Here is a 27,647-nt window from a genome sequence, read left to right as displayed (position 1 = left end):
TGTATGTTCAGTCCGTCAGCGATTCCGCTGGTGGGATCCTCAACAGCTCTGCCATCAGCTGTCATAGATGGCCCAGGCATCACTGAAGAGGCGTACTACGGAAATGAGGAGTGAGGTAATTTCCCGTTGCTTTCTTCACCGAGCCAGAGTTGCTATTACATATCAGTCTGCCAAGCCCACGGAAATGCATACACCAACCGACCCTATGAGCAACATTTTCACACCATTCATAGCAGGGACTGGCTGCATAAGGATTGGCATTACTAGCATCGCTCATACCTCAGTCACTTTCATACTGTCAAAGCCAAGGATAAAACAGAGACAGATCTATGAAAGGAGTACAAAATGAAAATAAATAAGTCCAAAACAAAAGTAATAGAGTGCAGTCGAACAAAAAAAGGTGATGCAGGAAATATTAAATTAGGAAATGAAGTCTTAAAGGAAGTAGATGAATACTGTTACATTGGTAGTAAAATAACTAACAACGGCAGAAGTAAGGAGGACATAAAATGCAGACTAGGACAAGCAAGGAAGAGCTTTCTTAAGAAAATCGCTTTAAACATTGATATAGGAATTAGAAAGATGTTTCTGAACACTTTCATCTGAAGCGTGGCACTGTATGAAAGTGAAATATGGACGATAACTAGTTCAGAAAGAAAGAGAATAGAAGCTTTTGAAATGTAATGTTACAGAAGAATGCTGAAGGTGAGATGGATAGATCGAATCATGAACGAAGAGATACAGAATTGAATTGGTGAGAGGAGATCGATTTGGATAAATTTGATGAGAAGAAGAGATAGAATCATAAGACACATCTTAAGACACTAAGGACCTGTTCAGTTGGTTTTTGAAGGAAGTGTAGGTGGTAAGAACAGTAGGGGTAGACCAATGTATGAATATGACAAGCAGATTAGAGCAGATGTAAGATGCAATAGTTACGTAGAAATGAAAAGGTTAGCACAGGATAGGGTGGCATGTAGAGCTGCATCAAACTAGTCTATTGACTGATGACTTCAACAACAACAACAACAACAACAACAACAAATAATACTGTAGTTACCTCATCGTAATTTGACCATATTTGTACCCTTTTCTTGATTCAAATATGCTCCTCAGCTAAGAATCGGTATCATTTATTGATGCAATAGTAAACAGTTCTGAAAAATAATGCCAAAAGCTGCCATAAATTTAATTTCCTCCATCATGTACATTTGGGAGCCCACCTGGTGGCCATGATCGTTATGGCATTGAAGTCTAAATGTTATGACACCATGGTTAACGGGTTCGATTCCTGCTGGTCGAAAAACTTTTCACTATCAGATTGTTGGCCAGCAGGGTAGGGGAGGTGGTGGTATACAATTTCTAATCACTCGATTGCATGCCAGAAGCCTGGATTAAATTTCAAACCTCGCCGCAATGCTCATATGGAGTGAGGGCATATGATGCTGTTGACAGTGATTCATCTGTCGGATGGGGGCGTTAAGACTTGAGCAGACCCCTTGGTGCTATTCAACAGAAGTAGGCTACGTGCCGGCACAGGGATTCACCCTCTCCTTCCTATTTCCTAGTATCATATATCACGTCATTCATTTCAACTCATTAACTCCTCTGATGAGGTTGACGTCAGGAAAGGCATCCGGTCATAAAAACCCATCATGACAGATTCATCTCACCTCATACCCGAGCCCATACAGAAACGGGACAAGGTTGGACAAACAAAACAAACATCATGTAGACTTGGGCCAGGTTTCGTCAACAGTTTTTAAATACACTCATGTTCATAAAAAACACAACACCTTGAAAGATTAGAGATAAAAAGTTCATACTCACAGGACATGTTCATTAGTATGTTCTGCAGAAATGATTAGCATTTCAGTCACCTAGGTTCAGTAAGTGTCCAGTTGCCTAGTAGGCACTGGGTCCTCCATGGGCACTGATAACTTGTTCCATGCGTGATGGCACTGACACGTATAAAGCGCAAATGGCGTTCTCTGTTATAGCCATCCATGCTGCATTCACCTGGTTCCACTCTTCATCTTTGGTGGTTGGCTTTGGGTCACAGCGCCGCACCCAGCGTTTCACCATATCCCCCACATATTTTTGATTGGCGATAAGTCCGGTGATCGGCCGGGCCAGGGCAACATTCTGACATCCTGTGACAACAAGACATGTGTTCGTGCAGCAACATGTGGTCGCGCATTGTCCTGCTGAAATATGGTGTCTGGGGTGTCCTGCAGAAAGGGTATGGCTAGGGGTCACAGGATGTCATTCACGTAGTTCAAACTGGTCACAGTGCCCTGAACATGCACCAACGGTGATTTGTGGTTGTACCTAATAGCACCCCACACCATAAGGCCTTAAGTTGGCACTGTATGTCTTGTGCAAATGCAGTCAATGTGATGCCCCTCCCCCCGCCTGCGGCAAACCAAATGCAGCCATCATTTTCAAACAAACAGAACCTGGATTTGTCCGAAAACACCATCTGCTGCCATTCCTGTCCCCAGTGACGTCATTCCATATACCATTGCAGTCTAGCACGTTTATGCACATTAGTCAAAGGTGGGCAGAGAAGTGGACGACACGCCGGTAACCCAGACCGTAATAAATGGCCACAGACTGTCATTCCTAATAGTGTACAATGTGTTACACTGTTCCACTGGTGCGCCAGAGCCGAGGAGGACAAAGATCTGTCCTGCAATGCCATTCGGATGAGATGTCGATCTTCTCGGTGGGGGGTCTGGGTTGTGCGACCAGACCCATCTCGTCGTATTCTACGGCCTTCTGCGAACCATTATGTACACACCCGTTGCACTGCGAACACACTACGTCCCACATGAGCAGCAATTTCTCGGATGGATGCATCATGTTCTCTCACCAATAATGCGCCCTCTTTCAAACTCACTCGTTTGATGGTATAGTTCTCGCATACATCTGTGAGGCATCCTGCACATCTGCTCAAGTTACACTGATCCATTACCTTCAGTTTAAGAAACAACGAGAGCCGCAGGCACATTTAACCAGTCAGTGGTGGTGCGCCGAGATATCGGTGACCTTGAATCTGAGGGTCGACGTGGTTCAAATGCTAATCATTTCTTCAGAACATACTGTACCGGGCGGTACACCTCTACAACGCAAGTTCAAATCTTGCGCCAATTGAAACTTCTCTACTGGAGAAACCCTGAACTTTGACAACTGAACTAACTCGGCTGTTTATCAGAAGATGTCACTGTGTGTTGTTGATTTGCTTTTGTTTTTCAGTGATCAAGAAGTGTGGACATTCTCTAACAGATGCCTCTACTAAAAACTATGGTAATACACTCAGGTGCAATGGAATGAACTCTCTTGAAGAAATTTTGTATTCATAAGTTTTGTCTTCACTAAATTTTGTTCTGTCATTGGTGGGTTGGCAATATTAAGTTTTCTTTCCGCCTGTTTTGAATTTAACCAATCCTAAATTTCTGTAATTAATTTCCCACCAATAAGGTGCTTCTTCATTGCCTTGTGTACAAGTTTTTGCTGTCAACCAATAAAAATTGAGTGGGTGTGTCTACTCATTCCTGAAAGGTCTAGAATTTTCTACGACGGTATAAAAACTGCTGATTTTCTTGTCTCCGGGCCACTTCAGTAACATCTAACTTAGTGTGTGGATATCTAGCAGGGGGCGGGAAGCGCCCTGTTCGTCAGGCAGCAGCTCTTCATCAAGGTAATGGCCTCTTAACATCTTGATTTCTTGCTAGCTCAGCAGTTTAACTCCCGGGGAAGGTTCGAAACTTTTTTTTTTTTTTTGCTAGGGGCTTTACGTCGCACCGACACAGATAGGTCTTATGGCGACGATGGGATAGGAAAGGCCTAGGAGTTGGAAGGAAGCGGCCGTGGCCTTAATTAAGGTACAGCCCCAGCATTTGCCTGGTGTGAAAATGGGAAACCACGGAAAACCATCTTCAGGGCTGCCGATAGTGGGATTCGAACCTACTATCTCCCGGATGCAAGCTCACAGCCGCGCGCCTCTACGCGCACGGCCAACTCGCCCGGTTCGAAACCTTTAATATGTAACCTATATCTTTAAAAATGTAAGCCTTTTCAATCCTTCAAAAAAAAAAAAAAAACTTCACTTTACTTGAACTGTAATTTGGGGATGGAGAGTGCTTTACCCTCTCGAGCTCCCCTTCATTTTGAAGTTGAGGTGACTACGTTTTCATATCTGTTTCTTCTCTTCTTTAATGTATCAAAGTTTTCTCCTACGAGTCACCTCCCTAGCTTGGGATTAGCCCCTGTGTTTCGGCCTAGAGCCACTTCGGTTTTAAAATGTATATTTACGAGTGCAAGTTCACGCCTCCAGTCCTTTCTGTACTTTGGGCCAGTAACTTAACCTGATGGTTTTTTTTCTCCCTCTTATATGCGAAGGTCCTGTAGGTTGGGTACATAATACCCCTGTTTCTTTTGTGTGCCTTGAGGGCAGTTAGAAGTAAAGTTTGTTGTGGCCTTTGATAGGCTTGTAAAATTGAGAGCAAGTCAGCTCTTTCTGGCATTTTGGAAGGTGCTTCTAGGAGGCATGACATTATGACATTACTAAGCGGGAGCAAGAGCTCCATGTAATTAAGGGTTTTCTGCCCTTTGGTATTTGTGGTTGTGAGCTGAGAGCTCAGACTTTGGGGCTTGTAGCCCAGAATTTGTAAAGTCGCATTGTACCTGATTTCCTTTGTTATTTCCCCTAGTGGAAACTGGTTAAATTTTTGTCTTATTTTGGACTTCTTGATCGTGTACCTGATTTAACTGGTTGTTATTTGTTGTACGCTCAAAATTCTATGTCACCATTGTTAAGTTTTGAAAATATAACCTTTGTTGAAATTTTAATTCATCTTTCAAACTTGTAGTTAGACCCATTCCAGCCCGCACCTTCTTTCACCTCCGACTTCCACGGATAACTCCGTAACAAGTGGTAGCAGAGCATGGTTTGAATGGGTCTCAATTTAGCACCTTTTGACGGCTAAACATTGCTTTTGATTCGAACTCTAACAATTTTCTCCGTCGCTGGAATTTTTCGATTTTTCTAAATTTGTAAAGTGTCTGTTATCATGCCCGGCCCTCACGATGTCCTCCATCCCGGCTATTTGCGCAAGGAGGAATTAATCTATGAATTAACAATTAGAAATGTGCAATCTGGAGGCACGGTTGTGGTAGATACCAATAAGCTTAAAGATTCCCTTGATTTGCCTATTTCCATCCCAACTTTGGGAGAGAAAGAGATTGACGACTCTCTCTCCACGATCACTGACAATACTACTGAGCTAGCATCCGTAGTTAGTTTTTTTGAAGAAAATTATCCTTCTCCAAATCAACTTAAACGTGTGCAAGCTAGATTGTTTCATTTTTCTAATAGAGTTAACGATCTGTTGTCTCTAAAGTTGAATGACATTCAAGGGAAGGAGGCGAGTGCTCTTCTCGAAAACCTGTCTAAACTGTCCAGCAAGGTTACCCTATTGTTAACTGGAGCTGTAACCCCCAAACCCGACCAACCGACTCTGGTAAACGTAGTTAGCGAGGAAGACTCTTCTAAAGGAGACGAAAATAGGAAATCTGTAGGAGCTCAACAAACCTCTGCCCCAATAGACAATGAATCCGAACGTCGTACCTCGCTGAATAATGCACCTTCCGAAACAGCTTCTCCGCCACTTAGGCCTCTACCTACTATGTCACCTGGCTTCAGCAGTTTGCCCCATCCTTAAGCAATGTTGCTCAGAGGTATTTCGAAGTTCTCCGTCAATTCCACCAGTGATGTTATTGCCTTTCTACGATTTTTTGTTGAGTTTCAGGATAATGCTCTTGTTTTTTCTCTTTCTCCGGGTCAAATCCTTCAAATTATTTACCCTTATTCCATTGGTGTCTTCTCAGACAAGATAGTTAGGACAATTGCCGAACAATCAACTATTGAAGAGTTTCATGCACACCTTCTGGCAAATTTTATCCCCGCTCGAGCTAGGTCATCGCTAATTCAAACGTACTATTACCGAGTACAGTGTCTGGATGAAAACCTTGCCGACTTCATCCAAGATATTAAATTCTACACGAGGGTATTTGCTCTTCATTTTCCTGAAGACCAAATTGTACAAGCCATTGTGGAAGGCATTTCCCCAGCATACAGGTCATATTTGTGTTTTGAGTCGCGTTCTCAAACTTTTGCCGAATTAGAGGCTATGGCTGCCTCAGCGGAAGGAGTTAGATAAGCCGACACCTTACGTGTCGCGAAAGAACCCCCTCCATCCTCTAGTAATTTTCGCCCTCCACCTCGCCGAACTCCCCCAATCCGCAAATGTTATGCTTGTGGGTCGGCAGATCATCTGTGTAATAAGTGTCCGTTGATCAAATCTAATGGGACCAGGAATAGAGCAGGGTCATCCCAAGGCTGTTTTAAATGCGGCGCTATTTCCCATATTGCCAAGAACTGCCCTAATGCTAACAGCACCCCCACCTGCTCAACTTCTGGTGCAACTTCCACCGAGAATCAGAAATGACTAGTGGCTTCGGCTGAGTCAGCTATCTCTTCTTCCTGAGGCTCAGCCCCAAGTAAACCAGCCGCAATCTCAGGGAAAACTCAGTCTTCTAATTTATCTTTTGAAGGCCCCAAAGAATGTCTTAGGTTTGCGGCGGATACTCCCGCACCAGTCCCATTTCTCAAAACTGAATTAAATAATGAGCCTGTAACAGCTCTATTAGATTCGGGCAGTGTGTGTTCCATTATTTCGGCCGAGTGGTACTCCCAATTGAAATCTGTTTGTAAACTTCCTGATTATTGTTCGTCTTCGGTTCAAAATGTTTCGGCTAATTCATCTCCATTAGAAATTTTAGGTTTTCTAAATGCCAAAATTCATATTTCTAAACTTGGAAAGTTAAACTGTTTGTGGCTAAGCACTTGTCTTGCCCCACTATATTGGGAGCTGATTTCATGTCTCACACCGGTTTAGTGGTCGGCATTCAGAGCAAGTCGTGCACTTTCAAGTTTGCTTGTAGTTTCAAAATCCCCTTGTTAACATGTAGTTCTGTATCATGTTCATCTGTTTCGCCTACCCAGGATAAGATGTTGTTAGACCTTAGACATCTACCTGAGGAGCAGGCTGATAGTATTCACAAGTTGTGTCAGTCGTTTCCAGAAGTTTTTTCTGATACTCTTGGTGTTACTGACCTCACTGAATACAAGATTGAGGTTACGGATTCGATTCCAGTCCGTTTTCCTCCATGTAGGCTATCTCCACCTAAAATGAAGGCGTTGAAGGAAATCATAGATCAGATGTTGAAGGATGGTATTATTCGCCCCTCTAAGTCGGCATACTCTTCATCTATTTTTCTAGTCCCGAATCCCCAAGGTGGCTTCAGGCCTGAGATTGATTACAGGGCTCTCAATCGGAAGGTGGTGTTACAATCTGTGCCCCTTCCAGACCTTCACTCTTGTTTTTCATGGTTTCAAAAGGCTAAATTCTTTGCCATCTTAGACCTCAATCAGGCTTATTACCAGATCCCTCTGGCGCAAGAATCTAAACATCTTACAGCGTTTGCCACTGATTGGAACTTGTATGAATACAACCGAGTGCCTTTCGAGCTCCCCACGGGAGCAGCCGTGCTTACGAGACTGCTAGACAGGGTCTTCTCCGACATCAAATTTGAGTATCTATACCCTTATCTTGATGTCGTCGTATTTTCTGAGACCTTTGAAGAACACCTTGATCATCTGAAAGAAGTCCTTAATCGCCTTCGTAAGGCAGGGTTAACAGTTAAGCTGTCCAAAGTTGCTTTTGCTAAACCTTCCATGTCATTTCTAGGGCACACTGTGTCGCCCGATGGTGTCGCTGTAGATCATTCTAGAACACAGGCCATCCGTGATTTCAAACCTCCCCAGGACATCAAAGGTATCGCCAGGTTGATAGGCATGGTGAATTTCTTCAGGAAATTTATTCCTAACTTCGCTAATAGAGCGGCGCACTTGAAGCTTCTTCGTAGGAAAGGCATCAAATTTGAGTGGGGGCTTTCTCAACAAGCCGCTTTTGAAGACCTAAAATTAGCTCTTTGTAATGCCCCTGTTCTTGCTATGCCGGATTTCTCGAAGAAATTCATCGTCCAAACCGACGCGTCATCGTCGGCAGTGGCTGCAGTCCTTCTTCAAGAGACTGAACTAGGGAGGCGACCCATCGCCTATGCTCCTAGGACTCTTTCGGCTCAAGAAGCCAAGTATTCCATCTATGAACTTGAAGGTTTAGCAGTCTTATTTGTTCTAGAAAAGTTCCGCCTCTATCTGGAACATGTCAAGTTCGACTTGGAAACGGATAACCAAGCCTTAAGCTGGGTCCTAGCGAGGCCGCGTCGTACTGGTCGTATAGCCCGGTGGGCTATACGAATTTCTGCCTTCCAGTTTGACGTTAGGCATATTAGAGGTATTGAAAATGTTGTGGCTGACGGACTAAGCTGTATGTTTTCTAATGATGTAGAGCCACTTGAACAGGAAGACTGTTCTTCACTTCCCGAGTCCATACCTGCTGGCGTAAAAGCCATACTAACGGATGCTCCCCTGTTGTTTAGGGATCTTGAAAAATATCAACGTGAAGGTCCGACGCTGGCCCCTATCATGGAAATCCTTTCTTCTGGGGAACATGTCGTCCCTTATGTATTGAGGAATGGTGTTTTGGGTTGCCCGTCGAGGCATGATCAAAAGATGAAAGTTGTGGTTCCAGCTGTTCTTGTATCAATGATCTTCAAGTACTACCATGAGACCCATTAGGGGGGCATTTAGGTATCTTCAAAACTAGAGAAAAGATCCGAGAAATGTTCATTTGGAAAGGTATGGACGGTGAAATTCGTGAATTGGTAAAAGCTTGTAATACTTGTTGGCTTAGTAAACCCACCATGTCCACTAAGCAAGGGCTCTTGTCTTCTCATCAAGCGTCGCGCCCCATGGAACGTCTTTATATCGACTACGTAGGACCTTTCCCCCAATCTAAGGGGAACGCCAACAAATTCATTCTTGTGTGTGTAGATGGTTTTACAAGATTTTCTTGGTTATTTTCGACTAAGCTGGCTACCGCTCAGTCCACTATTTCTTGTTTAAATTCTGTCTTTGCTTCTTTTGGTCTGTGTCATTATATTGTGTCTGATAATGCTAAAGCCTTTACCTATAATCTCTTTCATAAATTCTGTTTTGATCTATCTATCTCACATGTAACAACTTCTGCATACTATCCTCGACCATCTCTGGCTGAACGGGTCAATCGTAATCTGAGGTCGGCTCTGATTGCCTATCATCACGACGATCACTCCAGGTGGGATACATCCCTGCATTGGTTAGCCTTCGCTTTGAACTCGGCGGTTCACGAATCTCATAAATTCACCCCTGTTTCATTGATGTTCAAGTTTGTACCCAACACGCCGCACTCTAACCTGTGGTCTCTTAGCGATATTCTACCAGAGACAATACATCCAGATAATATTAGAGATCTTTGGAAGAAGGCTAAGGCCAATCTTAAAAAATTTCTCATGAGAAGGTTAGGGAAAGATATGATCGTGGCCCACCAATTTAAAAGTAGGAGACCAAGTTATGGTGAAGAACTTTGTTCCGCGGGCAAGCTTGGCCCCTGATTTCATGGGCCGTGCATTATTTTAGATTTTCTTACGCCGGTCACATTGTTAGTGACCAATCCAGCCACCGAGAGAATCTTTAGGGTTCACCTGTCTCAGTGAAACCTGTGTAAATTACTTGCTCATTGGATCTTTAACATCTTGTAAGAACCCCAAAGGTTATATTTTTCTGTAAATCTTAGGCCTTCTGCCCCTTATATTTTTAGATTTGGTTGTTTTTTATCTGCTTCGTATAAATATTGTAAAACCTTCTCCGAGGGTACTCTGCTGTCCTCTCCGTACGGCCATTACCAAGCTCCCGTCTCCTACTAAACCACACCAGTGGCAAATAAAATAAAGTTTCCACGCCGCTGGCTCCTCAGCCTCACCACAAAGACAGTACCCTAAAACATTAATGTCCAACACAAATTCTGCCGCCGAGATCTTACTGTTTCAGTGCCCTCGCAGCCGTGCGGCGCCGTACCGCCACTGAGGTGGGGTACGGGCCCACTCCACTCCAGTGATGTCAACCAGTGTACGGTGCGCCGGAGCCCTCCTTCCGCCCTAGGCTGATGTGCGGCGCACCAACCGCAAGCTGCTCGAGGACTGTAAACAATCGTCGCGTCTGCGGCGTGCTTCACCACGACTACCCCTCTCATAGTAGCGGGAGAGGTGTATCTCAGGGTATTTGAGGGGTCCAGGCGGGACACTGGCAGGGGCTCGTCTGGCCGTCAGAATTACCACCATGTACAGTGCTGGTTACGGCAACAAAGGAACTCTAAAATTGGTCTTTAAATAAGTTCTACCAATCTAAAAAAAAACTGCTGCTTTGCGTCAAACGTCCCTCCAGGGTCACAGTAGAATCGGAATTCAGTTATAGCAAGAAATTTGAAACGAGCCTCCCTTCACATTAATAGATCAGCAATCAGCTCCAAAAGTTTCCACATTAGACTCAGTCAAAAGCACTATAAGCAAGCACACAACATACAACAACTTACCTGGAAGGAAAGGAAGAAAAACTTTCAACAATTCGAACAATGTTATGAAGTCAAACATTTTTTGAAGAATTTTAATTGCATACAGACTTTTTATGTAACAAAGTGAAAAATTTTTCTGAACAACTATTCTAATGAATAGACATAGTTTTAAGTCAACCAACCATGTAATCATCTGCTCTCATACCAGTAACACACTAACCTCACACTGTTTTTAATATCATCTATCTTAATTCGTATTTAGTTTTTAAGTGAATCAATGTATTTGTAAATCTATGTATTTTAAAATCTTAACCATTCACCTAAGCCACTATAACAGCTGAGGATGTTCCTAAACAAGGAACGAAACATGTACTGTTAACATATAAATAAAAAATTTGCCAAAAGGCAAAATAAAGTATCAAAACGGTGAAAGATTCTCAATAGTGTAAAATTTAGTGATTAAATTTTGATACGGAAAATGAAGCCGATTACTTGTTATTTGTTGTACGCTCAAAATTCTATGTCACCATTGTTAAGTTTTGAAAATATGACCTTTGTTGAAATTTTAATTCATCTTTCGAACTTGTAGTTACACCCATTCCAGCCCGCACCTTCTTTCACCTCTGACTTCCACGGATAACTCCGGAACACATACTAATGTACGTGTCCTGCGAATATGAACTTCCTATCTCTAGTCTTTCAAGATGTTCTGTTTTTTATGAACATGAGCGTATATACTAGTAAATTGTTAGAAAACACCATGTTTAAGTCTGCCTCAGTAGTGTAATGGATAGCTTAGGTACTATCCTCGAGGTTGAGGTTTGATTCCTGGTACTGCCAGAAATGTAAGTGTAACAAGAGGGCTGGCATGTGGTTAAACAGGTATATGCAGCTCACCTCTCTGGGGGTGTGTCTGAAATAAGTTGCACCACCTCAGAATGAGGGTACAAGTTTACTTTTGCCATGTTAAAAATTTAACATGTTAAAGATTCCTGTATTTGAGTTGTCCAGTTGCAAAACCCGTTATGTCCGTTTTTTTCTCAAAATGAGTTATTACCGCCATTGTATGCAGCTCATCAAAATACACAATCCAGCAATGTAATACGTTTAAAGGTGACAAATAACGAAACTGCTGCAAAAGTCGTTATGTCCAGCGTGTGTTATGCAGCAAAGCTCGTTAAGTCGCAGAACCCTGCAAGAGGATCATACTTACACGAACAAAATCAGGCAACTGTGTGATAAGAAGAGAAGTAAACTATAACAGCGATTGTGGTGTAAGCAAAAAGCATATTGAACCATGGGAAACCCTTTTCTGCTATTGTGCCACTACCAGTGGATGAAGGGATTCCTCTTAAGAAAGAAAAGCTCAACGACCTGCACACATTACTGCCGAAACATTACGGGAAAGAGTAGATAAGGAACGATGACCTCACGTTCTACAAGGCACTGTTTGACCAGCGGCAAAATTTAAACAGTGAAATGCCAGACTATGACATTGATGTGGGAGATTTTGTCGAGGACAATAATGAATTGGTAATATAACTGTACAAAATGTTAAAGAACTTATAAAACGTTTTGAATGAGTGATGATTTCTTGATGTAATCATTAAATCAAAGAGCGGGGATTAGATATCAAAACATTATATCCTAACCTAAATTATTTCCATTTATGCTATTTTCATAGTGTAATAGTTTCAAACGTAGCTATTAAAACACTTTCACCATAAATCTGCACACTCTACTCCATATACTACTGCACATATCTTTTATCTCCACAAAACTGCTGCAAAACTCGTTATGTCCAAATGTTTCTTGCAAATAACATGGGTTCTATCAGTTAAATTTTGTGGAGATTTTGCGGTATGACGAAGATGAACACTTACAAAATTTCAACCTCCTATCTTTGTTGCATAACAAATGACAGTTTTTTGCGCTTCCTGAAAAATTTGTTTGTCTGCACATAATGGGTTTTGCAACTCGACGACTCATTTCTTCAAACATTTCCTGAGCAATATTAGCAAACACACAAACTCTTGTGAGAGTTATGAACACTGCAAATCTAAAAGGTAGTGGGAGAACCAAGCAGTTTCTAAGCATGTTCCGATGCAATATTGCTTGAATACAGCTGTAAGACATGTGAAGGAGGTCACACAGACTGAAACACGTACTAATATATGTACACTAGAGTCCCGTTAATCCGAAAGACCGGTTAATCCGAACAGAAATGTTCGTTTTTTTTTTTTTTTTTATTCTCCTCATTGAAATGAAAGAACATATTATAGAATGAAGATTTACTTGCATTTTATTAGTCATATTTTACTGCAATAACTTAATGTAAACATAATTAATTACACAACATAAACCATCAATCACTGGTCGTTTTAACCTAGTTTTAGTCATTTTCTCCTCTACGGGTTGCTAAATACCCTACTGTAATTTTATACAGCATTTATTAATGTAACTGGTAAAGAGTGGACATTTCAAATTACAGTAAGTACTGTACTGCATTGTAGAAACCATTTTCCTCAGACGATTGAGGCACCGGCCTTCTGACCCCAACTTGGCAAGTTCCATCCTGCCTCAGTCTGGTAGTACTGTATTTGAAGGTGCTCAAATACGTCAGTCTCGTGTAAGTAGATTTATTGGCACGTAAAGTAACTCGTGCAGGAGGAAATCCCGGCACCTAGGCGTCTCCGGAAACCGTAAGAGTAGTTACCGGGACGTAAAAACAATAACATTATTATTAGAAAATATTTTCTGGTTAATCCGAAAATTTCGTAATCCGAACAGACTCTGGTCCCAATTAGTTTGGATTAATGAGACTCTACTGTATTTGCCATATTTCCTCGCATATTAGAACCCCCCCCCCCCTTTCTCATTTTTCTAGCCACAAAAAGTAGGGGTTCCAACGTGGGCTAGCCTCCAATTTCATACAGTGAACACATGACTTCTGGCTATAAACTGTATATGCATGTATTCTACACCATTCTTTAACAAATTTATGGTTGTATTCTGAGTCTTACTGGCTACCTTTATTAGAAGGCAAAATTTATACGTTAAAAAAATAAAGAAACAATAAATGGTGAACACATGACTTTTTGACCATCATATATATGTGAATATAATCTAGGAGTTTTATTCACTCCTATATCATGTAATTCATTTCATCTCATTAACTTATGAAGTAGACTGATGAGGTTGATGTCAGATAGGGTACCCAGTTGTAAAAACGTGTATATCCACAATCTTGGCTATTTCGGACTTCTTTCACACCTTCTCACACCCCCATGCTGATGGGGACTGAACTTGGACTTAAACGACATGCAGAGTGTCAATGTTGATTTCAGTGACCCCGGAAATCATGGATTCAACACTATTATTTTTATATACCAACCACTCCCTACCTCCACCCCTCTGGGTGGCTTAATCCCACAGAGCTTTTTTCCAGACAGTAATTAATTTATCAGAATCTCTCCTTAGTCTAGCCTCACGTGTAAACCTACTTTGAACACTAGGCCTGCATTCTACGTTAGAATCCTTGAGCTGACGTTACAATGGTTACAGCTGGTCATTTCTTCATCTGATTCTTAGAGCGGGGGTAATGTGGTGCCAATATCTCCATGGTAATGTGGTGCCAACATCTCCATAACAGTTTGTTGTAGGGCCTCAAAACATGGTTTTCGGCGTCGAGAGTACTGTTCTTTGCATCGTCGTGAGGCATAAAGTTTTGTCAGGTCCTTGTACGACAAATTTGATATTTTGCCTAAATTAACCTATATTGATGTGCCAGAGGGCCTATGTTCATTGAAGTATTTCCTTGAACTGCTAACATTCTTAGAAGCGGAAAAGAGGAATGTGTGCTTTATACTTCTTTTTCTTCTTCTGATATTTGTTTAATTTTTAATTTTGATCATGCGTGGTTCAGACAAGTAATCAGGAAATACAAAGTAGTCCATGAGGAAGACACTACCCCATCATAAACCAAGAGCTGATTTACAAATTTATATTCATAAATATCATTAGCTACCTGATTGTCAAGAATTTCTTCTCTTAGCTCTTTCACAGTTTCTTTGTAGGACAAGAGGGAAGACACCTCTTGCTGGTATTCAGCTACTTTCTTGCGCTCCTGCAAAACTTGTTCATGAAGATCATCTGAAAGAAGAAGAAAAAGAGGTTATCCACTACTGGAAGTAACAGCTCGCAATAAAATAAACATTTACTCAGAACATATCCCAATTATTAGAAATACAATGGTTATTTTTATGATAGTGTCAAGACATGGGATAAAGAAGTAAGGTAATACTGCTGACGGAAAGACAAGATTTTTGAAATAATTTGGCAGCAAAGAAATGAATATTTATTAGAGAATATATTAATGTGCATAAACAGATTATGTCAATGTTTGTTGTTAATTTCATTATATATTTGAGATCCATAAACAGATTTGATGAAGCTTGCCACCATATTCTACACAAAGCTTTTCATCGTGATCTGTTTCTGATTAGCTGCCTCTGTGGATCAGTGGTTGAGTGTCCGCCTCCGGATCCCAAGATAGCGGGTTCAAACCCGGCAGAGGTAGTCGGATTTTTGAAGCACGGAAAAAAGTCCATTGGACACTCCATGTTGTACGATGTCGGCATGTAAAAGATCTCTGGTGGCACATTTGGTGTTTACCCGACAAAATTCATTAAATCTCAGCCATAGACGCCCAAGAGAGTTTCGGTTTGCATGGTCTGCTATGTAGTGGGCCTAGAGTAAAACGGAACGTCAAAATTGACGAGCAGACAGTCACATGGCGTCAAATTGAAATATCTGCACACAGTAGCTGAGGCCATACGATTATTATTATTATTATTATTATTATTATTATTATTATTATTATTGGTACGGAGTTATCCGTGGTAGTTATGGGTGAAAGAAGGTGCGGACTGGAATAGGTCTCAGCTACAAAATTAAAGTTAATTTAAAACTTTAACAAAGGTTATATTTTCTTTTCAAAATCAACAAATAACAACAACAGAGTAACAGGTACCAAGTAGCAGGAAAACACGTTAAGAAATTACAATTCGTTACAAGATTTGGGCTTCGAGCCCCAAGATTAATTTCTGAGCTCTCAGCTCACAATAACAAGATACCAAAGGGCAGAACACCCTTAATTACATGGAGCATTAGCTCCCAACTTTACATCTCAAGCCTCTCTAAGGCACTTTTACCACAACACTATAAAGATCTGTCCCGCTCTCGATCTTTCAAGCCTATAAAGGCAATAACGGACTCTTACACAACCTGCCATCAAGGCATAATAAAGAAACAGGGGTATATCGTACCCAATCTACTGGGCCTTCGCAGGAAGGAAAACAAAACGGGTTAAGTAACTGGCCCAAAAAACAAAATTGAATGGAGGCGATAACCTGCACTCCTACACCAAGTTTTATCTAAAACCTATGAGGCGCTAGGCCGATCATACAGGGGCTAATCCCAAGCTAGGGAGGTGACACGTATGAGAAAACATTACCACATTAAAGAAGAGAAGACGGTTATGAAAACGTAGTCACCTCCTTTTTCAAAAATGAAGGGGAGTTCGAGAGGGTGAAGCACTCTCTATCCCCGCTTTACAGATTTGTAATTTATAGACAGACAGAAAAGAATTTACATTTTAAAAAGGTAGGTTACATACTAAAGGTTTCGAACCCTCCCCGAGAGTTAAACTGCTGAGCTAGCAAGAAATGAAGATGTTAACAGGCCATTACCTTGTAGATGAACTGCTGCTTGAAGAAAGAGGCGCTTCCCGCCCCCTGCTACATATTCACACACTAAGAAAGATGTTACTGAAGTGGCGACGAGCCATGAACCTCAGCAGTTTTATACACTCGGGGAAAGTTCGAGACCTTTCGTGAATAAAACAGTCCCGCCCACTACCTTTTATTGGTCGGCTAAAGATTACATGTCAAAACTGAAGAAGAAATCTAGGATTGGTGGAAAATTAATTTAGAAAATTCAGGATTAGCTGAATTCAAAACTGGCGGAAACAGAGATCAATATTGCCAACCCAAAAAATGAAAGAAAGAAATTTAACAAAGAACAAACTTATGGATACAAAATTTCTTCAAAAACAGTTCGTTCACTTCGCACCAGGGTGCACAGTTATAGTTTTTATGTAGTGACATCTAGAAGAGAATGTCCACACTTCTTGCTACGGAGCAAACAAACACAAATCGAAATAGACATAGTTCAGAACACTTCAAAATTTACAGTAGTGACATCTTCCAATAAACCGTTGAGTTAATAGAGTTTGTTAAAGTGCAGGCTTTCTCCTGTAGAGAAGTTTCAACTGGCGCAATATTTGAATTCGCGGGGTGGAGGTGTACCGCCCGGTACAATTATTATTATTATTATTATTATTATTATTATTATTATTATTATTATTATTATTATTATTTCCGATTGCTATGTACAGTACACTCAATCATACAAATTTGGTTGTCAATGAAATATTTTATTTTATACATTCTCAAAATGATGGGATATTCATAAACCGTGGGTAGCCAGTGCACGAAGAGATGATACTTGGAATCCTACCACCTGCACAGTATGTTCATCCTATTTCAAACAAGAGAATATGGAAGTAATTCATCTTCTGCAATAGCCAATTTTTGTGCAGTTGAGTGTACATGCCTTGTCCTCAAAAGACAATTAAGTCATCATTTCATGTGGCTATTTTTAGCCAAGTGCAACACTTGTAAGGCAGACCCTTGATGCAAGTGTGATAAACTGATATAGCTTGAAAACAATATTCTCTCAACCATGGGTAAAAAATGCAAGTATCGTGCTTGAATTATTATTATTATTATTATTATTATTAATATTATTATATAATTCGCTGGGGCCATCAAGGACCACGTTAAGTCTTGTTGCATTTGACACTGAACTTGGCCTTCTTTAGAGCCCAAATTTCCCTCATTCTTTGTGAGTGGGCCTGCTTACGCTCCTCTGTCCAAGGGGCACCGTGTCTTCTCTTCAGTTGCTCGTCTCGGCTTAGCCCGTTCGTCAATATTTTCTTGCGGAAGAGATCTCTGTTAAGGGCATCTTCAGCTGAGATATGTAGCATTTGCAGATCTTCTTTGGTATTTCTAAACCAGGGAATTGTGGTTTTGGGGTTTGAATCAAAAAAGTGAAAGATTTCTTTAGTTAAATTTCTTTCGTCCATTCTTTTCAGATGACCGTAAAATCGTGCCCGTCTTTTTCTGATTGTGTCGGTAATTTTCTCTATTTTACTGTAGACTTCCTCGTTGGATCTCTTTTGATGGATTCCATTTCTGTACTTTGATCCCAAGATTCCTCTCACAATTTTGCGTTCTTTTTTCTCCAGTTCTTCAAGGAGTCCTTTGTTGGCATTTAGAGACAGGGTTTCGGGTCCATATAGAACTACTGGCTTCAGAACTGTTTCATAGTGACGTATCTTGGTGTTTTGGGAAAGGCATTTTTTGTTGTAGATTGTGCGGGATGTTTGCTAGGCTATTTCCAGTTTGCGTACTCGCTCCTGAAGTGCTTCTTTGTCCAGTCCATTTTTCATGATGATCTCACCCAGGTATTTGAATTTGTCTACTCGGGTGATGTCTCCGTATTTTGTATGGAGTTTTGGTGGAGCCTCTTTGATGTTAGTCATTACTTCTGTTTTCTCAAACGATATCTGCAAACCAGTTTGTTCGGCCATTTCCTTTAAAATTTCAACTTGAGCTCTAGCGGTTTCTATATCGTTTGAGAGAACAGCAATATCATCGGCAAATGCTAAGCAGTCTGTTGCGATCCCCTTGGATTTGGTTCCTATTCTCAATGGACAGTAGTTGGTTTCCTGTAATCTCATCCGCCAGGTTCTGATGATCTTTTCAAGAACACAGTTGAAGAGTATTGGGGATAGCCCATCACCTTGTCGGACTCCTGTTTTGATGTCAAAGGAATGCGAGAGACATCCGTGGAACTTCACCTTGGATTTTGTATCGGTCAGGGTGGCTCTAATTAATGCCAGCAGTTTCAAATCAACTCCGAATTCATTTAAGATGTTTAGCAGGACTTCCCGGTCAATGGAGTCGTACGCTTTCTTAAAGTCCACAAAGACAGACACATACTGTTTGGACCTTAGTGTACAATATCTGATGATCGTTTTGAGATTTTGGATCTGCTCGGCTGTTGAGCGACCTTTTCTGAACCCACCTTGGTATTCACCTATTTGATGTTCGACTTGTGCTTCCAAACGCTCCAGGATGGCAAGTGATAGAATTTTGTAAGTCACGGGTAGCAAAGATATTCCTCTGTAGTTGTTGATGTTCTTCATGCTGCCTTTTTTGTGTAATGGATGGATCAAAGCTATTTTCCAATCTTCGGGTAGGGTCTCCTTGTTCCAAATTTCTTCTATTTGCTTTTGCAAGATATCAAGTGATTCTTCTGCGGCATATTTCCATAGTTCTGCTACTACTGAGTCTTCCACCGGCGCTTTGTTATTTTTGAGACGGGCAATGTGGCGCTTGATTTCATCTCTGTCGGGTGGTCTGGAATCTGGGTACCTGAGTAAGGGTTCCTTGGTCTCAATGGGGCTTTGCGGTTTAGAGCAATTAAGTAAATTCTTGAAGTAGTCTGCCAGAATGCTGCAATTTTCTTCATCTGACGTCGCCAGTGTGCGGTCCTTTCGCTCAAAGCATAGAGATGGTGGTTTATAGCTAGTGAGTTTGCGTTTGAAGGCTCTGTAGTACTCTCTGCTTTCATTCTTCCTAAAGTTTTGTTCTATCTTTTCAGTGAGAGATTTTTCGTATTTACGTTTCTCAGTTCTGAACACCCTAGCTGCTTGGGCACGTTGGTTTTTTGTAGGTTTCCCAATCATTTTCTGATTTTGTAGAGTAGTACTGTTTCCAAGCATTGAGTCTTTCTTGGAGGACTGATTCGCAGGTACCATTCCACCAGGCATGCTTTTTGCTTCTCTTGATTTCTGCAACGTCTTTGGCGGCCTTAACAAGGAGACTTTTGGCGTTGTTAAAGTCACAGTCATTTGGTCTAGCCTTCTACTGGAACTCCTCGACCCTTTGCCGAAGTTTATCATTGTCGAAGCATGTGATCTGTTTGGTTGTCTTCCTTGTGTTTGCGGGAATTGGTTTGAATTTGACAAGAGACATTTAGTGATCTGAGGCCACATTGATGCCTTTCTTTACCTTGACATTCATAATCTCAGGGCTGTTTCTCCTGGAGATTGCAACATGATCAATTTGGAACTCTCCGAGAGTTTGGACGGGAGAACGCCAAGTCATTTGCTTTCTGGGTAGATGACGAAAGTGGGTCGACATGACCTGCAGGTTGTGATTTTCGCAAATGGACACCAGTCTTTTGCCATTGGGATTGGTTCTTTTGTGAGCAGGGTAATTTCCTATAACTTTCTTGTACTTCTGTTCACGACCTAGTTGGGGAATGAAGTCACCCAAAAGAAGCTTGACATGGTGTTTGGGGATTTTGTTTAATTTTTCATCCAGTAGGTCCCAGAAATTATCAACTTCGTCTGGATCAGACTTGTTCTTATCGTTTGTAGGAGCATGTGCGTTAACTAGAGCGTAGGTTTTGTTCGCGCATTTAATTGTGAGTATAGACAATCTGTCATTCACAGGTTCGAAATTTGCAACCGATTTAAGGATCTTGGTTCTAACAGCAAACGCAGTTCCAAGCATCACAGCTCCATTGAGGATTCCTCTTTGCACTTTGCTCTTGAAAAATCGGTAGCCTTCGGATTAAAAAATCTCTTCATCTGGGTATCTTGTTTCCTGTAGGGCCATTATGGATATCTGATTTTCGTGAAGAGCTTTGGTGAGGGTTTTCAGCTTGCCAGTTTGTGTAAGTGAATTTATGTTGAAAGTTGCTAGAAAGGTTTTAGATTTTGGCCTGAGTTTTTGACTCTTCGGGGTACACCGAGACGCTCCGACTCGTCTCTTGCATGATGTCGAGTCTCCCCCAGAATCCGAACGAGACTCGTGCGCCGTGGCGTTCACGACGAGGGATTTATCCGAAGATTTACCCCCTGGGGTATGTTTCTTGAAATGTTGTGCCATCATGCTTTTTGACTTGACTTTGCTTTGGACGGGTACCCATCCTTTTACAACTAGGGTTGTTAGCCCTAGAGGTTGCCTCAAGATGTTTTCTGGCTTCTGGTCATTTACCATTCTTCGCCGTAACCCTGGCAAGGGACCAATTTTTTTTTCACGGTGGTATTTTATTTCCCTACTACCCTCTGACTCTGCTGGCGGCAGAGCCAGCGAGCTTCCCCAATTCCAATGGGACGCGCCCGATGGAGGTAACTGGTAAATCCCCACACGGGTATTATTATTATTATTATTCATGTTTGTGGGTTACTGTAGTCACGTCCTAGTTCGTGAACCATGGGCAATGGCTGAGTGGCCTAGTAAGCGGTCCTGAAAGTCGGGATACCAGTTGCTATGGAATGGGAGTGGGCATCTCGGACATATTCTGTGTCATGGCCCTCCTTGTGCTCAGGCGGCTAGGACTATACAATTCACCGGTGGTCCATAACCCGTTAGAGGAGAGATCCTCAATTGGACTGTGAATTTACCGAGCTCAGAACATTTTAAGCAAGCCTCGGACCTATGGGAGCAACGGAGTCCCACTCCCATTTGATAGGCGAGGGACTCCTTGGAAACAACTTGGCGAACAAAATGGAATTCGATGGGGAGCTATCAATATTTATGGGGCTTATGGAAGGAAGAAAGTAGAACTGGCTGAGTAAGTGAGTAAGTGATATTCCGCTAAGGGGAGATAACGAGGAAGAGATAGATTATAAAGTGTACTTGACGGGTGTTAGAAAGGGAAGGGCAGAGTCTGGGGTAGGGCTCTTTATCCGGAATACCACTGCACGCAACATAGTTTGTTAGGCACGTAAATGAGCGAATGTGTGGGTAGATTTGTCAGTTGCAGGAATTAGGACAAGAATTGTGTCCGTGTATTCACCATGTCAGTTGACAAGTTTTATGAAGCATTGAGTGACATCATGGTCAGGGTCAACAGCAAGGATTGAATAGTGCCAATAGGCGATTTCAATGCGAGAGATGGGAATAGAACTGAAGGATACGAAAGGGTGATTGGTAAATGTGGGGAAGAAATGGAAGGTAAAGGGAATGGGAAGCGTTTGCTGGACTTCTGTGCTAGTATGGGTTTAGCTGTTACGAATACATTCTTCAAGCATAAGGCTATTCACCGCTACACATGGGAGGCTAGGGGTACCAGATCCATAATAGACTATATCTTAACAGACTTCGAATTCAGGAAATCTGTTAGGAATGTACACGTTTTTCGCCAATTTTTCGATGATACAGACCACTATCTGATCTGTAGTGAACTAAGTACCTCTAGGCCAAGGGTAGAGAAAGTGAAATCTGTCTGCAAATGAATAAGGGTAGAAAATCTCCTGAATGAGGAAATTAGACAGAAGTACAAGGATATGATTAGTGAGAAGTTTTGAACAGTGGACAGTAAACAGGTTCAGGATACAGAAAGAGAATGGGTGGCATACAGGGATGCTGTAGTAGAAACAGCAAAGGAATGCCTATGAACAACAGTGTGTAAAGAAGGGAAAAGGTGAACATCTTGATGGAATGATGAAGTGAGAGCAGCCTGTAAACGTAAAAAGAAGTCTTATCAGAAATGGCTCCAAACAAGGGCCAACGCAGACAGGGATTTGTACATAGATGAAAGAAACAGAGCGAAACAAATAGTTGTTGAATCCAAAAGAAGTCATGGGGAGATTTTGGTAGTAACCTGGAAAGGCTAGGTCAAGCAGCAGGGAAACCTTTTTGGACAGTAATAAAGAATCTTAGGATGGGAGGGAGAAAGGAAATGAACAGTGTTTTGAGTAATTCAGGTGAACTCATAATAGATCCCAGGGAATCTCTGGAGAGGTGGAGGGAATATTTTGAACATCTTCAAAATGTAAAAGGAAATCATGCTAGTGGTGTTGTGAACGGCCAAGCTCATAGGGAGGAGGAAAATTATGTTAGTAAAATTACGCTTGAGGAAGTGGAAAGGATAGTAAATCAAATCCATTGTCATAAAGCAGCAGGAATACATGAAATTAGACCTGAAATGGTGAAGTATAGTGGAAGGCAGGGATGAAATGGCAGTAGTAAAAGTAGCGTGGAGTATTGGTAAGGGCAGATTGGACAAAAGCATTAATTGCACCTATCTATAAGCAAGGGAACAGGAAGGATTGCAACAACTATCAAGGTATCTCATTGATTAGTATACCAGACAAGTATTCACTGGCATCTTGGAAGGAAGGGTGCGATCGGTCGTTGAGAGGAAGTTGGATGAAAACCAGTGTGGTTTCAGACCACAGAGAGGCTGTCAGGATCAGATTTTCAGTATGCACCAGGTAATTGAAAAATGCTACGAGAGGAACAGGCAGTTGTGTTTATGTTTCGTAGATCTAGAGAAAGCATATGACAGGGTATCGAGGGAAAAGATGTTCGCCATACTGGGGGACTATGGAATTAAAGGCAGATTATTAAAATCAATCAAAGGCATTTATGTTGACAATTGGGCTCCAGTGAGAATCGATGGTAGAATGAGTTCTTGGTTCAGGGTACTTACAGGAGTTAGACAAGGCTGTAATATTTCACCTTTGCTGTTCGTAGTTTACATGAATCATCTGCTGAAAGGTATAAAATGGCAGGGAGGGATTCAGTTAGGTGGAAATGTAGTAAGCAGTTTGGCTGATGCTGACGACTTGGTCTCAATGGCAGATTGTGCCGAAAGCCTGCAGTCTAATATCTTGGAACTTGAAAATAGGTGTAAAGGGTATGGTATGAAAATTAGCCTCTCGGAGACTGAACTGATATCAGTAGGTAAGAAATTCAACAGAACTGAATGTCAGATTGGTGATACAAAGGTAGAACAGGTCGATAATTTCAAGTATTTAGGTTCTGTGTTCTCCCAAAATGGTAATATAGTGAGATTGAAACAAGGTGTAGTAAAGCTAATGCAGTGAGCTCGCAGTTGCAATCAGCAGTATTCTGTAAGAAGGAAGTCAGCTCCCAGACGAAACTACTTTACATCGGTTTGTTTTCAGACCAACTTTGCTTTACGGGAGGGAAAGCTGGGTTTTCTCAGGATATCTTATTCATAAGTTAGAAGTAACAGACATGAAAGTAGCAAGAATGATTGCTGGTACAAACAGGTGGGAACAATAGCAGGAGGGTACTCGGAATGAGGAGATAAAGGCTAATTTAGGGATGAACTCTATGGATGAAGCTGTATGCATAAACCGGCTTCAGTGGTAGGGTCATGTGAAGCTCATGGAGGAGGATAGGTTACCTAGGAGAATAATGGACTCTGCTATGGAGGGTAAGAGAAGTAGAGGGGGATCAAGACAACAATGGTTAGACTCGGTTTCTAACGATTTAAAGATAAGAGGTATAGAACTAAATGAGGCCACAACACTAGCTGCAAACCGAGGATTGTGGCGACATTTAGTAAATTTTCAGAGGCTTGAAGACTGAACGCTGAAAGGCATAACCAGTCTATAATGATAATGTATGTATGTATGTATGTATGTATGTATGTATGTATGTATGTATGCATTATTATTATTATTATTATTATTATTATTATTATTATTATTATTATTATTATTATTATTATTATTGTACCGGAAGGTACACATCAACGCCGCGCATTCAAGTTCATCGCCTAAATGAACTCCTCTATTGGTGAAACAATGAAACTGAAACTACATCAACTTAGAACTTTACTCAGAAGATGTCACCACAGAAATATGATGTAATTTTGTTATTGTGCAGTTTCCTAACCTGAGTGAATTTCTACTTGTTTTGTTTGACATTCATCAACAAGTTTGGACATTTTCCCACAGAGGACACCACTAAAAACTATGATCATGCACCCTGGTGAGAGTTGTAAGAAGTTATAATTTAAAGATATTTTGTATTTCTAGGTTTTAGTAACTGATTGATGTTCATTTAATTTTGGGTTGGCAATATTTCCTGTTTCTTTCCGCCAGTTTTGAATATAGCCAATCCCTAATTTCAGTATTTAATTTTCAATATCGCAGGCTTCTTGTTCGATTCTAAGTGTAACTTTGAAATTCATCCAATAAACTTGAGAGGGTGCGGCTAGTTTAGTCTTAAATGATCTCGAACCTTCCGTGAAGGTTTATAAACTGCGGCTAATCACGTTTTTTGGCCAACTGATCGACATCTATCTGAGTGTGTGTGTGTCTTAAGCGGGAGGCCTCTTTCGTCAGCACCTAGAACATCTACAAGGTAAAGGCCACATAACTGTATTCTTTCTTGCTACCTCCACAGTTTAATCCGAGGGATAGATCCGAATCATTTACTATGTAACCTACTTTTCTAAAATGTAATTTCTCTTTCAACTTCATTAAATCTTAGGGATAGAGAGTGATGTACCCTCTCGAGCTCCCCTTCATCATGATTCAAGGTGACTACGTTTTGTAACTGTTTTTCTTCCTTTCCATAATGCATTAATTTAACCTTGTACGAGTCACCTCAGTAGTCTGGGAATAGCCCCTGCTTCATCGGCCTAGAGCCCTTTAGGTTTTTTTAAGTGTTCATTATCTTGGAGCGCAGTTCGCCTCAATTCAGTTTGTGTTTCGTGCCGTTTACTTAACCTATTCTTTCCCGCAAAGGCCCTATAGGTTGGGTACGAGATACCCCTGTTTCAAATTGTAAGTTGGGCTATGGAAGGCCAGAGAGTGTAAGATTTTTGAGATTGCCTCGAGGAGGCTGAAAGAAACGGAGAGCCTGTTAGCTCTTTTGCGAGTTTTGTAACTGTAAAGTGTTATAATCATTATAAAATATCAAAGCCATTTTGACAGTGCTGATATAATAATAATAAAACTGTAAAGTGTGCCTCTAGGAGGCTAGATATTGTGATTTAGGGAGCAAGTGAATTTGAATTAGGGGACTTCTGCCCCTCATTAAATAATACCTCGTCCTCTTGTAAAATTGTATAACTAGGAGCTTAAAGCCCTAAGTGTTAAGCTTATGAATCTTCGAATTTTCCCAATCTCGTTTAATGATTGCTATTAGTACCTGTAACATTGTAATGAAAAATTGTTAAGTTTCAAGTTCTAAAAGAAATATAACCTTTGTTAAAGTTTTAAATCTATTCTTGATATCGTAGTTAGACCCATTCACACCAGCACCTTCTTTAACCTCTTTCTGCTCCACAGGTATCCCCATAACAAGTGGTAGCAGAGCGTGGTTGAATGGGTCTCAATTAAGCCCTTTTTAAATCGCTAAACATAGGATTCAATCCAAACTCTAAGACTTTTCTCAATCGTTGGAATTTTTCTTTTTTTCTTTTTCTCTCTCTTCTAAGTTTGTAAATTTTCTTCCATCATGTCTGGCCCTCGTGAAGTCCTCCATCCCAGCTACTTGCGTAAGGAGGAATTAATTTAATCACTAATTAGAAATGTTCAATCTGGAGGCACAGTTGTGGCAGATACAACCAAACTTAAAGAGTCATTAGAATTATTTGCATCCCAACCTTGGGGGAAAAAGAAATTGATGAGGCTCTATCCACTATCACTGACAACACCACCGAGCTAGCATCCGTAGTAAGTTTTTTGATGTGAGTGATCCATCTCCAAATCAGCTCAAGAGAGTACAGGCTAGACTGTTCCATTTTTATAACAGCGTTAGCGATCTATTGTCTCTCAAATTAAAAGAAGATCATGCTAAGGAGGCGAGTAATTTAGTTGATCATCTATCAAAAATGTCAAATAAAGTTAATCATTTATTGTTTGGGGCAGCTGCTCCCAAAACCGCCCAAGCCACTGTGATAAACATCGTGAGTGAGGAAGATTCTTCCAAGAATGTAGAAAGTAGAAAATTTGTGGCAACTCAACAAATTTCTGGCCTATTAGAAAACGAGTCTGACCGTTGTACACCTATTCAACCTTTCGTTTTAAATAATGCTGTGTCTGAAGCTTTGCTACCCCCTAGGCCGTTACATATTATGTCACCTGGGTTCAGTAGTTTGCCTCATCCTTTGGCTATGTGGCTTAGGGGAATGTCTGGGTTTTCTATAAATTCTACTAACGAGGTCACTTAATTCATAAGGTTTTTAGTCGAATTTCAAGATCACGCACTAATGTTTTCCCTCTCTCACTCTCAAATTCTTCAAATTATTTACCCTTACTCCATGGGTGTCCTCTCTGACAAAATAGTCAAAGCAATAGCTGAATGACCTTCCATAGAAGATTTCCATGCTCACCGTCTGGCGAATTTCATTCTGGCTAGGGCAATGTCCTCTCTCATACAGAAGTACTATTTCAGAGTACAGCGATTGGATGAAAATCTAGCAGACTTCATCCGAGATATTAAGTTCTACTCCAGGGTATTAGCTCTTCATTTCCCTGAGGATCAAATTGTGCAGACGATTGTTGAAGGCATTTCCCCGCCCTACAGGTTGTATTTGTGTTTCGCGTCGCGTCCTCAAACCTTTGCAGAATTAGAGGCTATGGCGGGGGAGTTAGGTATGCTGACACATTACGAGTCGCTAAGGAGCCCCTCCATCTTCTAATAGTTTTCGGCCTTCACCTCTCCGAACCGTCACCACCCACAAATATTACGCTTATGGGTCTATGGATCATTTGCGTGGCAAGTGGCCAATGATAAAATCGAATGGGACAAAGAATGGGGCAGGGTTATCTCAAGGATGTTTCAAATGTGGCTCGTTTACTCACATCGCCAAAAATTGCCCTAATGCCAATAGCACCCCCTCCTGTTCAACTTCTGGTGCAACCTCCACCAACTCAAATAATATGAAGGGACTAGGGACCCCGGCTGAGTCGGCGTGTTCATCTTTTCAAGGCTCAGCCCCGGTTAAACTCTCCGAAAACCCCGGTACGGATAAAAGTTCTTATATCATTCGATTGTCCTAGAGAATGCCCCAGGATTGCGGCGGAGACCCCCGCACTTGTACCTTTCCTTAAGATTGAGTTCAATAATGAACCTGTCACTGCTCTATTAGACTCCGGGA

The 27,647-nt window shown here is 41.3% G+C and overlaps 1 protein-coding gene across 1 annotated transcript in view; it reads right to left on the bottom strand.

Annotated features, from left to right (window-relative positions):
- Positions 1-27,647, bottom strand: part of LOC136874430 (X-linked retinitis pigmentosa GTPase regulator-interacting protein 1) — a 1,071,624-nt gene that overhangs the window by 846,728 nt on the left and 197,249 nt on the right. Inside the window, exon 9 of the mRNA XM_067148064.2 lies at positions 14,605-14,729. Coding sequence (XP_067004165.2) covers positions 14,605-14,729 — 125 coding nt within the window. The remainder of the gene's footprint in view (positions 1-14,604; positions 14,730-27,647) is intronic.

Source organism: Anabrus simplex, chromosome 5 (genome assembly GCF_040414725.1).
Source record: "Anabrus simplex isolate iqAnaSimp1 chromosome 5, ASM4041472v1, whole genome shotgun sequence".
Lineage (NCBI taxonomy): Eukaryota > Metazoa > Arthropoda > Insecta > Orthoptera > Tettigoniidae > Anabrus > Anabrus simplex.
This window is presented reverse-complemented; position numbering and strand designations above follow the sequence as displayed.